Source organism: Zea mays, chromosome 1 (assembly GCF_902167145.1).
Source record: "Zea mays cultivar B73 chromosome 1, Zm-B73-REFERENCE-NAM-5.0, whole genome shotgun sequence".
Classification (NCBI taxonomy): Eukaryota; Viridiplantae; Streptophyta; class Magnoliopsida; order Poales; family Poaceae; genus Zea; species Zea mays.
Genome location: NC_050096.1, coordinates 52,293,500 through 52,306,995, shown reverse-complemented (window position 1 = coordinate 52,306,995; position 13,496 = coordinate 52,293,500). Strand labels below are relative to the sequence as shown.

Genomic DNA, 13,496 nt, shown 5'->3' with positions numbered 1-13,496 from the left:
GTGGCCATAACAGCTGTATCAAGCTCTATAGTGCTTGAAAAAATCTGGGAAATTAAATTGAAATACAACAGAACATGGATAAGTTAATTCTCTCCTCTCTCCTCATGCATAAAGTTTTACCCGAAGTAACCCGAAGATATATAACATAATGCATGAAAGCCTTTTTGGCATAGAAGATATCATAAATTGGGATTATATTAGTAAGCAAAAAGACCTTACCAAATGATTTAAGATCAGAAATCTCAGTCATACATTGCTCAACCAGATGTTAGCACATTGCTCTCTTTGTTGCTGGATGACATGAAGCAAACTATGAGATAAAAGGACATGTAACCGCAAGCAACACGAAGTTGCGAGTATACCGAGAGGTTATTTTGAGAAAAATTTCACTATGTTGATGTGAAAACCATAGTGTGTTCCCGTCGAACCACTTTACTCGTTCTATCTAGAACCTCTATGCTTGTGTCGCATACATCTCTCAGAATTGTAAATACTTATAGTCACTGAATTGACTCGGGATGGTCCTTTAACAAGTTTGGTATACATTGTAAGCTAAATGGTAAAGGTCGGTCCTGAATGGACACATACCTGGGATTTATGTAGCCGAACTACACTGAATTCCACCCTTTGGCATGCTTACCATTATCTACCTTCGATCTACCAAAAGTGAGAAGAGTAGATAAATAACTATGAAATCCCACATCACCACAGAGCTTGAAGCTAAATTAGACATTAACATATTCTTGGTCCTCGGAGCCAGAAGAGTCATATGTCTTGACCACTAGACTACTAGTGATGATAATTTGTGATAGAAATATGAAGATCTTGTAGAGACCTGTTGTATCCTCTCTACTCCTAATGATTTCTTCGTACGAGAGCAGTACTATCTGGTGTTGAAGATGGATCCTAGGCAGATACCAATATTGTTTCGTTCTTGCCAAGCAATTATCATCATTTACTTCATCAAAAGCTAGTTATATGGTGATTTTTTTTCCAGATAAAATGAATTCTTGGCCTTGTCTGTTCTATTCCAAAGCTTCTCTTTTTGCTGAACAATGAAGAGATCGAAATAATGCTATATAGAACAATTTGGTATATAATATGAGGAGAAATGTTTGCCCTGCTGGCAACACCACAAATAATTAACTATTGTTATAAGTTCTCTCTCAAAATTATTATACCTAAAAAAGTTGCATAAATCGATACCCAATTTCGTAGCAGTATGAGTAATTGGGTAAACCATGGGCAGTGATAAAAACGAGTTGGACTATACATCTCTGCATATAAAAATATTTGCTTGGCAGCATTGGTCTGATGTCGTGCACTTCACTACCAATATAAACACACACATTTTTCCTATGTGCTTAAAAGCACAATGCAACCAGTGAATGTCTTTGTGAGTGTTAGACCCTGATGGTCATTTTACTTGTTGATCTGAAGTCAACTAATGACTCCAAACGACGAATGGTATGCATGAGCCCCTGAAGGACCCTTATGGATAAAATAGTGTTGCACATATCGGTCTAAATCTTAATGATTGACTATGCATTTGGTAGTAATAACAATAAGTTTGCAGAATTGTAACCATGAAGCAACTTGTTGTTGCGTGTCTCGCTGGATGTTGAGACTAACCCTTCATGTTGAAGGACAAATATGTAGTATTCATGCCACTACATTAATCTAAGTCCAAAGCTCACTGCATAAAACCCCTATCTGTAATGTGCGTAAGATTTCCCAAATAAATCACCACAATAGCATACATTGCCCACAACTGGATGATTGTGGTTGGGGATTTTATATGTATGCTTTTAGAACATCTCGGCATTAGGGGGAGGAATGCCCATATAGTGTAATGCCTCAATATTCTATTAAACGCACACAAGCCAAACTGAACCTGTCGTTCGGTGTGTACTCCTGTGTATATGGAGTTTGCCAGAAATCGTTGAGGATTAACCATATTGGTTTGAATGCTTCTACCTGATGTAGATGTGGATATACCCGGGATTAATATCATATCCACATTTGACTTATTGGCATTTGATCTATTCTGCGGGGACGCCTGCGGATAGGATCCATCGGCCTTAATCAAAGCATATGTTCTGATTGCAGATTCACGTGGTCTGTGATAACTCTCCTCTGATTAATTCACCCTGATGGTGATTTGCCTCATGAAGAGGTTCATCTTGATGATGAAATTCTTAGCAATGCGCGCAATATCATTGTGCTAGGAATACGGAACAATGAATCTTTTGTTTTTGGGAAATGACGAAGATCATTATTAAATGTGGGAGACAAATGTGTCGACACCTATCTTGCCTCTCTAGATTGCAAAGGGATCCAAAACAAAGTCCTAGGCATGAGTGCTTGCAGCTCTCTTATCGGGTCATTGATAAATGCAATCGAGGCTGAACCAATAATCGTAAAATGAAAGTCACGAGCTTGAAGTTCGGACATTTATGGGCACTGTTGAAATAATATGTGGTGAATGCGATGGTTCAAGTGGTCTTGTAAGAGACCCATCCCACATGCGTGTTGAATAAACACTGTTCCGCTATGTAATATATCTGGCAAATGGCATGAATTAAAATATGCAGTTAATAGGATTCTGAAGATCCGTCATGAGATCCTAGAAGGACTCGTATCTTTGAATTATAAATATGCAACATATAAATCTCTTACCGAATAATACATTCCTGATGAATGAACACTCTCCTATGTAGAGAGAATATCTACTAGTTGAGATTACTGTTCCCTGATGGAACCTTTCTAGAAGAAATAAAGTCTGAGTTGAACACCAAAATTTGTTAATCCCGATAAAGGGATAAAGACCCATACAGACCCGAAAAGGAATAAGATGAGGTACCAAAGGACTTGAAGTTCACCGAATAAGCACATGTGCATTCCACGAGTTTTACTCATGGTAATTTTCACTAGATGTGGAATTACGGTATCCTCTAAAGCCCGATGGCAGAAACCTATAAGGCTTAGGTGTTACTGGCAAAATATCCCCATTGTGCTAGAATGACAGACTATAACGATATATCTGATCGATGAAAAATCTCTGATGGATTACGATTTTTGATGGACTTTTGTTATACCATCATAGATGTTGCAATGGATGAACGCCTGGAGCGATGTGTCATATTTAGAATATGTACTATTGCAACTATATTATCCCCTAAGTCCTATTGAAGGACATGTTACTTGCTTTGCACAACTATGTATAAATTGTGGTGTAAGATAGAAAATGATAGCACCCCAACCTCATCCATTCTCGTTATTCTAGATGAACAATGAGACATATATCTTGAAGAATATGCTTGAGTTATGAGGGATAACGACTTTGACAGATGTCTTCGTCAGGGGGAGCGAATGCTTATATTGATCACAATCGTGAGACAATAAATGTCATATTCTACCCTGAAGGCGTCAGCTTGGTGATCAATATGTGAGCCTTTATGGAAGTTTCTATCAAATATAAAGATCCAGTCGATCGAACACCATCAATCAAAGTGACTTATTTATATTGATACGTGCACTTACCTCTTATATCCTAGAAGTGAGTAGAGGTGAAATTCCTGATATAATCATTGCAATAGTATGCAATTCGTTTGCTAAGTCTCTTTATACATATACTTCCAGAAGAAGGTGTTTTGTTATGTTGAGACAATTTTGCAAAGATCAGGGGGAGCACATTTCAAAAGTTATTCATTTTAGAAGATTCGATGGAATCCAAATCCAGAAGATCGAAATCTGTCCTGATGACAGCTGTTGTACTCTTTTTTCCTTAGTGAGTTTTTCTGAAGTTTCTCACATGAGGTTTTTAACGAGGCAACAAAGTGCAAATGTAATATGCGTCACCATGCGCTCTTTCTCCATATTTTCCCACTGGGTTTTTTGGGAGTTTTAATGAGGCATGTGTTGGTCGCGGTATTCGCCCAAGGGGGAGTGTTGAGAAACCCTAATAAAGGGTTATGTGGGCAAATACCGAATATGCCCTAAGGGCAATCACGTCTCTATATATAGAACCTGTACCCCTCATATGGAACAGAGAAGAGAAAGAGGCCAGAGGCCCAACCCTATATCCTGTGTCTCGTGTGTTTACTCTGTCGTGCTTATGGGAAGGGAGACGGGTACTCTACAGCTTCTTGCGTCTCTACTGCTGACGGGAGGGAAGGGAGCGGATCTGGTGATCCGTGGTAACGTAGTTCTCAATAGAAAGGAAAGCGGCAGACGGGCGCGGCCAAGCCGAGCGGCAGAAGAGTGGCAGCGCAAAAGCGGAGGACGGCGAAAAAAGTGGCACGCTGCACCTGCGCGTAAACCAGCCGCAACTGGCACCGGGCCCGGCAGCGTTGTTGGGTTGGATCAGATTGGGCCCGTGCCGCGTTATCATTCCTTCCTTTGTCACGCTAGTGCTGTGCGATTTGTGGTGCCGGGCCCGTCTATTGGGTTTATACGCAGCCTCTGGGGAAACCGGACCTGGTGCGCCCTTACCTAGAGATCGTAATAGGTACCTGTTATTCGAAACTTTTTGCTCTATTAGAATGTAGTTTTAGGCCCTGTTTGTTTTAGATTATAATCTCTCTAGATTATATAATCCAGCGTAAATAATCTAGTAGGTAAACAAACACCTAGATTATAGGTTAAGATTATATAATCTAAACTCTAAATTATGATAATCTCATAATCTTCTCAAGAGTAGCTTATTTGAGATTATTTTGGCAAAAGACCCACTACCCATGATTATGTAAATAGAAATTACAATATATGTCATCCTTCTTTTTTCATCTCAAATAAACAAATAAGGGTATTGTTGTCTTTGTGAATAATCTACATTTGTATAATCTAAACTACCAAACAACTACATGTAGATTATAATATATCTAGATTATATAATTTAGATTATAATCCAGATTATATAATCTATAAGCTGAAACAAACGGGCCCTTAGGTCAATTTCTCTATTCATGGATTTGTTAATGGGTTCAAATGAAAATCCAACGGGTACGTGAGTATGAGTTTGTTCTTCCACTGACTATACCCGCAAACCCATGGGTTAACGTTAACATGCCTTAAAATCGATATTTCTTATAAATATGTCTCATAATATTATTAATTGAATATGTTCTAATTGAAATAAATTTCTTGTAACAATGTTTAAGCTAAAATTAGTTATCACTTGTTCCTTTTATTCTGGCTTATTAATGTATTGACTCTCATTTACATGATGAATTATTTTTTATGTTGATGTTAGTGGATATGGGAAACTCGTTGGGTAACCGAAACCCGCATAAGCATAGGTTTGGACAAAAATTTATATCCGTCATGGGAATATATTTTTTAGCGGGTATATTTTTTCTTTATATGTATGAGTTTGGACAAGTAATACCTAACGATTTTTTACCTATTGCCATCTCTACCGCTACCGCACGCGGAACTTGTCGGTCCTGTTTGTATCGTGGGAATTATGTGTATCGTGAAAAGGCCACAAAACTGATCTTAAATACGCTTGTGCAGTCTACAGAGTATAAAACAGTGTTTATGGGTAAACTTTAGATAGACTGTTGCAGACAATCTTAGACTATCTCGAATAGAAAATGAACGCGAATGCACATTTAAATCTACTACAGACTGAATGTGATCGCGTACACTATATATCGTTTTCAGACGGATACATTATTTATAGACTTGTAAAGGAGAGAAAAATCGTGTATTTAGGGTATGAAGAGGTTGAGTCCTCATTTTACTTGTCCTCACCCGCGCTTCAAACTCCAATAACACTTCAATAACAGTGACAAACAAATTTAGGAGGTGTTTGAATACACTAAAGCTAATAGTTAGTGGCTAATATTAGTTGGAGACATCCAAACACCCTAGCAACTATTAGCTTTTTTTTAGTAAATTAGTTAATATTTAGCTAGTTATTTGTTAGCTAGCTAATTATACTAGCATTTTTTTAGCCAACTAAATATTAGCTCTAGTGCATTAAAACACCCCCCCTAAGCTCCGTGTCTATGTTACTTATTAAGGATTTTAGTGATAGGTAAATACATTTAAACTCCATTTATAGGTTACTTGTTAAGGATTTTAGAGCAGCAAAAGAGATACTCTAAAAAATGATCTACATCTCTCAAAACTCCAAAACGTTGTAAACTCAACTTTAGAAGATGTTTGGCTGGTCTTAGAGTTTTGCTCTAAAGCTATACCAAACACCTCTTAGAGTCTTAGTATTCCACTATAGTGGCCTCCCTTTAGAGATATCTTTAGACATGTTGAAACCATCTCAATCTATATTGGACAAACTTTTCTTTAATTGGTGCTACCCCTGGCCTATCATGTATATCATCATCAGAGTGAATCTACATAGTGGTGAGGGCCCAAGCCCCCGCTCATTTATGTGTTGCATATGGTAGTGTCTAGATTTTCACTATAAATTCCCTGCTCGACCCAATTTAGATGGCATCGCTCTTATGTTTTGGTGCTCGTTTTTTAAGGGTGCCCTCGCTCCTATTTTATTCTGGGTCCACGCCTGATCATCATTTCGAACTTGACCTCTTTTTAGACTACCTCAAGTAGCTCACCCAACCTATCTCTCATCTTATCTCTTATTTCAATCTCAACTCTACGAATAGTGCAGTCTACAGTAAAAACAATGTTTTAACCATATTATGGATAACCTGCTAGACATGGCCTTATATGACCACAAATCCAATACAATATGTCAATCTCCACTCTATGAAAACAGTGAGTCTGCAACACAAAAACAATGTTTTGAGTGACCATATGGATAAGGTAGGTACTACTTTTTTAGGTACTACTTGATCTTTATCATGTATAGTGCCAAAATCACATCTTCCAAACTAACGTTGTCTACATTCAAAATTGGTCTACAGTATTTTAATATATTAACGTTGCAAATCACAAGCACCAGCACACAAGAACAAAAGCTCAGAACAGATATGGACTTCAGTAAGGGCACACTGAGCAAGAGGAAGAATTCCAGTAACATCTATTCTGCCACTGGAAAAAAACAATGCAATTTATATTTTGCAGCCAAACTGGCAATTTTGCTATTTGGGGGCACCGATTGCTTGTGCATGCCCAGCAACACTGGTCAGTACGAAATTGAGAAGGATAGAACATCACTTAAGATTCACCCAGAACTAGTTTGGTACAGCCTTCCAGATTCCTCCAGGCAGAGCTAAAAAATCAAAGGGGAAAAAAGAGACAAATAACAACAAGAGAGTCGTGTATATATCCCAGAGATTGTGCTGGCCCGGTTGTGGTGAGGGAAATTTCTTAAACAGAACATGCCATATTCTTGTAACTCAGCAATCCATTGAACTTTCTGGCTACTGAAACCTGAGTCATTTCATCACGCTTCAGTAGACTTGGACAGATAATTTTCCTTTATAGAGATGAAGACAATAGGCATAAATCACATGATCCTTGGCTTAGATATTGACATGCCGCTTGTGAATTTTAGACTTCTCAGCATCAATGATAGATTCCACTTGTTTAACAGCCTCCTCAAGTTTCCCTTGAGCGTTTACAACCACATAGTCGAAATTCTTCATGTGTTTCACCTCCTCCCTGGCTGTTGCGACTCTGACAAGAAGCATATCTGATGTTTCTGTTTTACGGTGGATTAGCCTTTTAACAAGTGCCTCTTCACTCTCAGCAACTAAAAATATGAAAACCGCAGATTCACCAAGTATCTGTCTTAACGTCGCTGCTCCTTGAATGTCCACTCTCAGAACAATGTCACAGCCTTTAGCCATGTAGTCACGAATCTAGATGAAAAAAAGGAACATGTATTGAGAGCTTTATGTAGGTAAACCACGTCTTCAGTTTTCACGCAAAAAGGTCCACTTCTTCAGACATGTCTAGAATTTTACCCCAAAATACAGATATAATTTCTTACGCTCTACTATGTAGGTGGACTGCATTCGGTCCATTGTGTTTTTTAACCCAGAATACAGAATTTTCATTTCATTTATAGGGAGTCCTATGAAATTAGTGTAGATACACGTTAGCAGGTTCTTTCAATCAAGTTAATGTAACTGAAACTGAGTAAACGACACACAACACTACAGAATGCTAGAGAGTGAAAATAGAAGCCAGTAAGCAATATTTTTGCAGAAACTAATAGAACTAAAGCAATACTGGCCTCCTTTGGATTACAGGAAAGGTAAAACATAGGGATAGTAAAAATGTAGGAATAAAGTTGCATGTCACTTGCAATTTTATAGGAATTTTTCAAGAGGTTGGACCTCATGCTAGAAATCCTACAAAATTTCACAACAATGGTCCATTCCATAGGAATTTTATAGGAATTGTAGGACATCAATCCTTTGTTCCAAAAGGTTACATAGGAAAATTTTCTATAGGATTTCATCCTTCAAAATTCATTCACTTTTCCTTTGACCTTCAATCAAGCATCGTAGAGAAGGTTCAAATGAGCAGTTTATAGTGGGAAAAAAAATCAAACAGCAGATTAAAACACAACACACATGCACTAGTCACCAGCATGCTCAACTCATGGTATGGTATTCGTATTCCCTACTGTACCCCATAACTCGATTTGAAATATGTAGCAAATATGGCAGCTCGCATTTGCAAACATATGCTACTGAAGTGATATTTGTGACATGAATGGTTTGAACTACCCTGCCCTGCTTCACATATAAGTGGAGTGTGCCCTTTTCTTGGCTTTTTATGAGATGAGCTTGGTAAGCCATAGGAAGATTTTAATGTAGACAACTCTGAAATATCCCTGTATATAAAGGCAACACACCAACCAGATAATTGAACAAGTTTTGACCAGGCAATGTTTATGATCTTTACTTATTGTGTTATATAAGTTGCATTTTAACCAGGCATTAGGTCGACAGTACAAATTCATGCGCATAAATTTTTGGAGTAAAAAAAAACAGTAGTGATATGATGGTTTCCTCCACTGGATTTGTAACTTCTATGGTACTTTACATCACTTAGTATTGAGTTGCATGCACCAATCAGTTCAAACCAAAAGCTTAAACTAATGGGGAGGGATAGACAATTCACTTATATTCCAACAGTCCCCCTCACGTGTATGCTCCCTCAGGACTCAAACATGAAATAGGAGCAAGCAATAATTATTTTTACTTAATTAAGCTAACCAGGATTCGAACTCTGAGTTGCATGTACCGATCAGTTCAACACCAAAGCTTAATTTAATAAGGAGAGGTGGGCAATTCACTTATACTCCAACAAGGCCTGAAATCCCATTGGCCAAATTCCAGTCACACCACTCATACCCACAAGGCCATAACACATTTTTTCCCCGATGATACAGCACTACAGCAGACTGAGTTGTTCCTGCTGAATAGTCATATAACATCGTAAGCGCATAAGTAAACCATTGTTAGTGCATATGGTAATCGTTAACTGTTAGGTATTGCTTTTTCTGAAATTTTAACTTATCCAGCATGTGTATGCACACCAATCTGCAGGTAAGAAACTGTTCTGACGCAAATAGGTAATGATATAACCATGATAGAATACCTGCTGTTTGGGGATCCCCTTGTACTCCCCATAAACAAGAGCATACTCGAGCAACTCCTCCCTCTCAATCATCGTCAGAAATTCCTCCTTACTGACAAAGTAATAGTCTTTCCCTTCAACTTCACCTGGCCTCATCGCCCTGCTTGTCGCGGTGACAACGAAATGGATCCCTTCCCTCTCCTCCTGCAGCCTCTGCAGAACAACCCACACCCGGCATTGTGAAGCCAATCAGAAACCAATGTCCTGCAGCAAAGGTAAGTGGGATTAGGGATTGTGATGACCGATGATGTGTCACCTTGATGACGGCGTCCTTGCCGACACCGCTGGGCCCGCTGATGACGAGGATCATAGGCTGCGGTGGCGGCGCCAGCGGCTCGGAGCTGAACGCGGTGCCCAGCGCCGCCTCCAGCCCCCTGAACAGCTGGTCCTGCAGTGGCACAGACAGGACGGAAGGCACTTAGACCCATTCCAATGGCACACCCCGTGCCCCCTGACCCCTTTGGCGTGTACGACAAGGCCCTGAGGGCGTCCAACGCCTCCTCCTCGGGGGACCTCTGCATGGGGGAGAGGGGCTCCTCCCCCTCGAGATCTAATATCTTCTCTTTTACTACCTCCGTTCTCGAATATTTATCGTCGGCTAGTTCATTTTTGAACTAAAACGCGACAAATAAAAAAGAACGGAGGGAATACTAATTAGTCTTTTAACTGCGAATTAACCTTTTTAAGTTTAATTATCTGATAACTATGTGTATTTAGAGGTGACACAGATGGAACAATCTTTTAGAGGAGGTATTTAACACTACGACGGTTGTGCAAGCAAACCTTATGTGCAAGCGAGCTTTTCCATCCGTTAGATCATTATTCAACCATATGTCACATTTAACACTAAAACCCTTCTACCACATGCTTGTGTAACTTCATTTAAAAACCCTTAACAAACCACAGTTACATCTTTGGCTGGATCAGGAAGCTTCTTTGCAGCTAAGGACTGCTTACCAATGTTTTCAGATCGGCGATCAGCTTCTGATCGCCAGAGGACCGATCAGAACGATTAGAGCGATTAATCGAACGATCAGTCCGATTAATCGGCTTCTGATCGGTTGATCAGAGCTCCTGATCGTCCAGGGCTGGGAAAACCGACCAGAGGTCCAGACATCAGAAATTCAGCATTCAGCATTCAGATTCAGCAGTTCAGCACTTCAGCTAAACACTAGAAATAATGGGTATAGGCTTAAAGGCAAAGACCCTAGAAATAAAATAGTCTGCTACTGTTATGCTACTAAACTGACAAGGCTCATTGGCTCAATGTAGCCTGCTCTCTTACCATGCCACAGCCACACATTATACATGTTATATAAAGAACCAAAATGAAAAAGTAGCACGAAAGAAATGGGACCGTGCTGCCTGCGTGCGTGGCCTGGCCTCTGCTCGCTTTCATCTTTCATGTGACAGTGAGTGACTGAGTGGGCTTGGGCTGTACTGCTGCAGTGGGCTGGGGCGCTGGGCTGTAGTGGCAGTGAGTGGGCCGAAATGAAGTAACGAACAGTGAAAAACGAAGCAGGCCAAACTGATCGTCCGCGATCTAGTCGGACGACTAATCGCGATTAGTCGTCGACTAATCGGACGATCAGGTTTCTGATCGCCCTGATCGCGTCGGTACTCCTTATCGGATGCGTGATGACGATCAGTCGATTAATCGCCGATTAATCGCGATTAATCGGACGATCAGAAAACACTGCTGCTTACACAGCAGTCGTTGCCGGTATTTAAATATGAATAAAAAGTTCAAATAGCGATTCAGGCATTCAGCCTTAGGCCATCCAAGGGGCAAAATTGTCAATAATATAAGCATGTGACCCAATACCTTGTCAGCACCGGGATGAGGAGGAGGCGGCGGCGGCGGGGGGCGGTGCGAGGAGTGCTGCCACCCGGCGGAGGAGGACGACATGAGGCGGCGGGGCGGGGAGCTGGGAGCCGGAGGGGTGGTGCGGGCGGCGCAGGGAGGAAGGGGCCGGCCCCGTACGAGCGACGGGGCGCGGGCGCGGGCGAGGGCGCAGGAGAACCTTCGCGAGAGAAGCATCGACATGGTTCCGGGACAAGAATGGAGATGTGGAGGCCGGCGCCCGGAGGGTGTGGACTGTGGTCTGTGGAGATTGGAGTAGGAAAGGATGGGCGAAGGCGAAGGCCAATGGTGTTTGTGGGGTTTTGGGTGCGCGTCTGCCGCAAATTTGGCATGTTCAAGGGATAAACGATCGAGGTGAACGTGAACGGTGGTCAAAGACTCAAAGTATATTCGTTTTTTTTTTAAATTTTGTTAGCGAATTTGAATATGGCTTTGCGTGTTCTCTAGAACTAGTGCGAATATTAGCATGCGGCAGATAAGAATCGTATCTAAGCAGCAGTGTGTAGATGTGTCTAACTATCCGTATTTTCCTTTTTTTCAATCGTTTTATTTAATTTATTTGTACAAGGACATTCCTAACGTGAATTTGTTACGTTGGAAACCATTTGATGTAACACGCGGGTGTTATGATCATGGTTAGTAAGTACGTTAAGAGTTAATAAAACTTAATAATAGTTTTTTATACTCACTTCGCCTCTAAATATAATTTATTTTAAACTAAATATATATTCATTAATTAACATATGAGTATAGTTTGTATGTATGTCTATATTTATTATCATTCATTCGAATACGGTGGAAAAAAATAGCTTGAAAGAACTGTATTTTGGGAGAGAGGGAGTATTTCTCTACTCCTTTAAAAGCACATGTTTCATGTATGGTGCGTGTAGATCTCTTCCTTTTCCTCGTTCTTCGGCTATTAATATCATGTTATACTATAAATATGTTATGAGAAATCATTTAAGCTCAACATGATAAGAAGCTACACACAACATAGCGCTCTCGCATATTATCACCTCACTAGTCTTTTTAACTCATATGTTTTCGGTCTTTTGGCTAAGTTAAAATTTAATATTTGTTCTTATATGTTTAATATCTAATATGTGAATCATACATTTACTTTGATATTATTTTTTTATAAATGTCGAATATGATTGTGTGTCGTCGCAACACACATGCATTGTACTAGTTGATAATATAAGTCTTACTAGCAAAGTACTCGTACACTTAAGTATAGAATATAAAACACAAATACAAATGTGTTTTATTGGCTAGTTGAGTGTCAATGTGGATTTAAAGTCAATAACCATGTTTTGAATCCTCATTTGTTCATAATTTTAGCATTTTTATAATTTAAATGAGGGGCACAACGACAGTGAAAACCATGAAACCAGAAAAAAATGGTGCTTCAATATAGTAGAGACTTGTGACGATCCTATGGGAAAAAGCCAAAAGGCCTGAAAATAAGACCTAATTTAAATTTTTTAGGAAAGTTTTTTTTGTTAATAATGAAAATATGTATAAGAAGGATTTTACTCTAGTTCTTTCCATAAATATCGATATCTTGATCTTTTATGAGCGTGTTATAAAGTTTGAAACAAAAAAATTCACATATTCGGCAGATGTTAAAGTTTGGCCGAATCTTTAGTGCCATTGCTTAGGTGATTGTTTTATATCTTACAAATCCTTTAATAGTTTACACAGCATGCATTTTTATTGTTTGCTACAACCTTATCTGACCAATTCATAGAGATATTCTTCTCGAACTCTTTGTTTATAAAAATTATCTTAATGTCCATATAGTAAACAAGAAGACCTAATTTTAGATTTATACAAGTATATTTAATTTAATTAAATAAAAATAATCAAAAAACATATTAAAGAAGGTCGAATGCTATGGTCCTTTTGCCTCCTTGGGACACCCCAAAGCCCTATTACTCTCGAAATATTTGGTGGGAGTGGTTCTTGGACGTTCGAGGGCCCATGGCTTTTCGAAACGCCGTGCTATCTCCAGTAGCTCATCTATCACATTTCATATTTTTACCTA

The 13,496-nt window shown here is 39.4% G+C and overlaps 1 protein-coding gene across 1 annotated transcript; it reads right to left on the bottom strand.

Annotated features, from left to right (window-relative positions):
- Positions 1–7,125: 7,125 nt before the first annotated feature.
- On the bottom strand, positions 7,126–11,790 carry LOC100283207 (guanylate kinase). The gene is made up of 4 exons (NM_001371900.1): positions 11,411–11,790; positions 9,842–9,973; positions 9,547–9,738; positions 7,126–7,793 (listed from the first exon to the last, which is right to left on the bottom strand). Exons 1-4 carry the CDS (start codon positions 11,630–11,632, stop codon positions 7,455–7,457), a joined length of 885 nt encoding a protein of 294 aa, NP_001358829.1. The 5' UTR covers positions 11,633–11,790; the 3' UTR covers positions 7,126–7,454.
- Positions 11,791–13,496: the final 1,706 nt, after the last annotated feature.

What these genes read in the sequence shown, in the direction of transcription:
- LOC100283207 (NM_001371900.1), bottom strand. Translation starts at nt 11,632, where the DNA reads ATGTCGATGCTTCTCTCGCGAAGGTTCTCCTGCGCCCTCGCCCGCGCC. An exon ending in GCAAGGACGCCGTCATCAAG is followed by an intron (nt 9,739 to 9,841) that starts GTGACACATCAT and finishes GTTGTTCTGCAG; the next exon opens with AGGCTGCAGGAGGAGAGGGA. An exon ending in AGGGGATCCCCAAACAGCAG is followed by an intron (nt 7,794 to 9,546) that starts GTATTCTATCAT and finishes TTTTTCATCTAG; the next exon opens with ATTCGTGACTACATGGCTAA.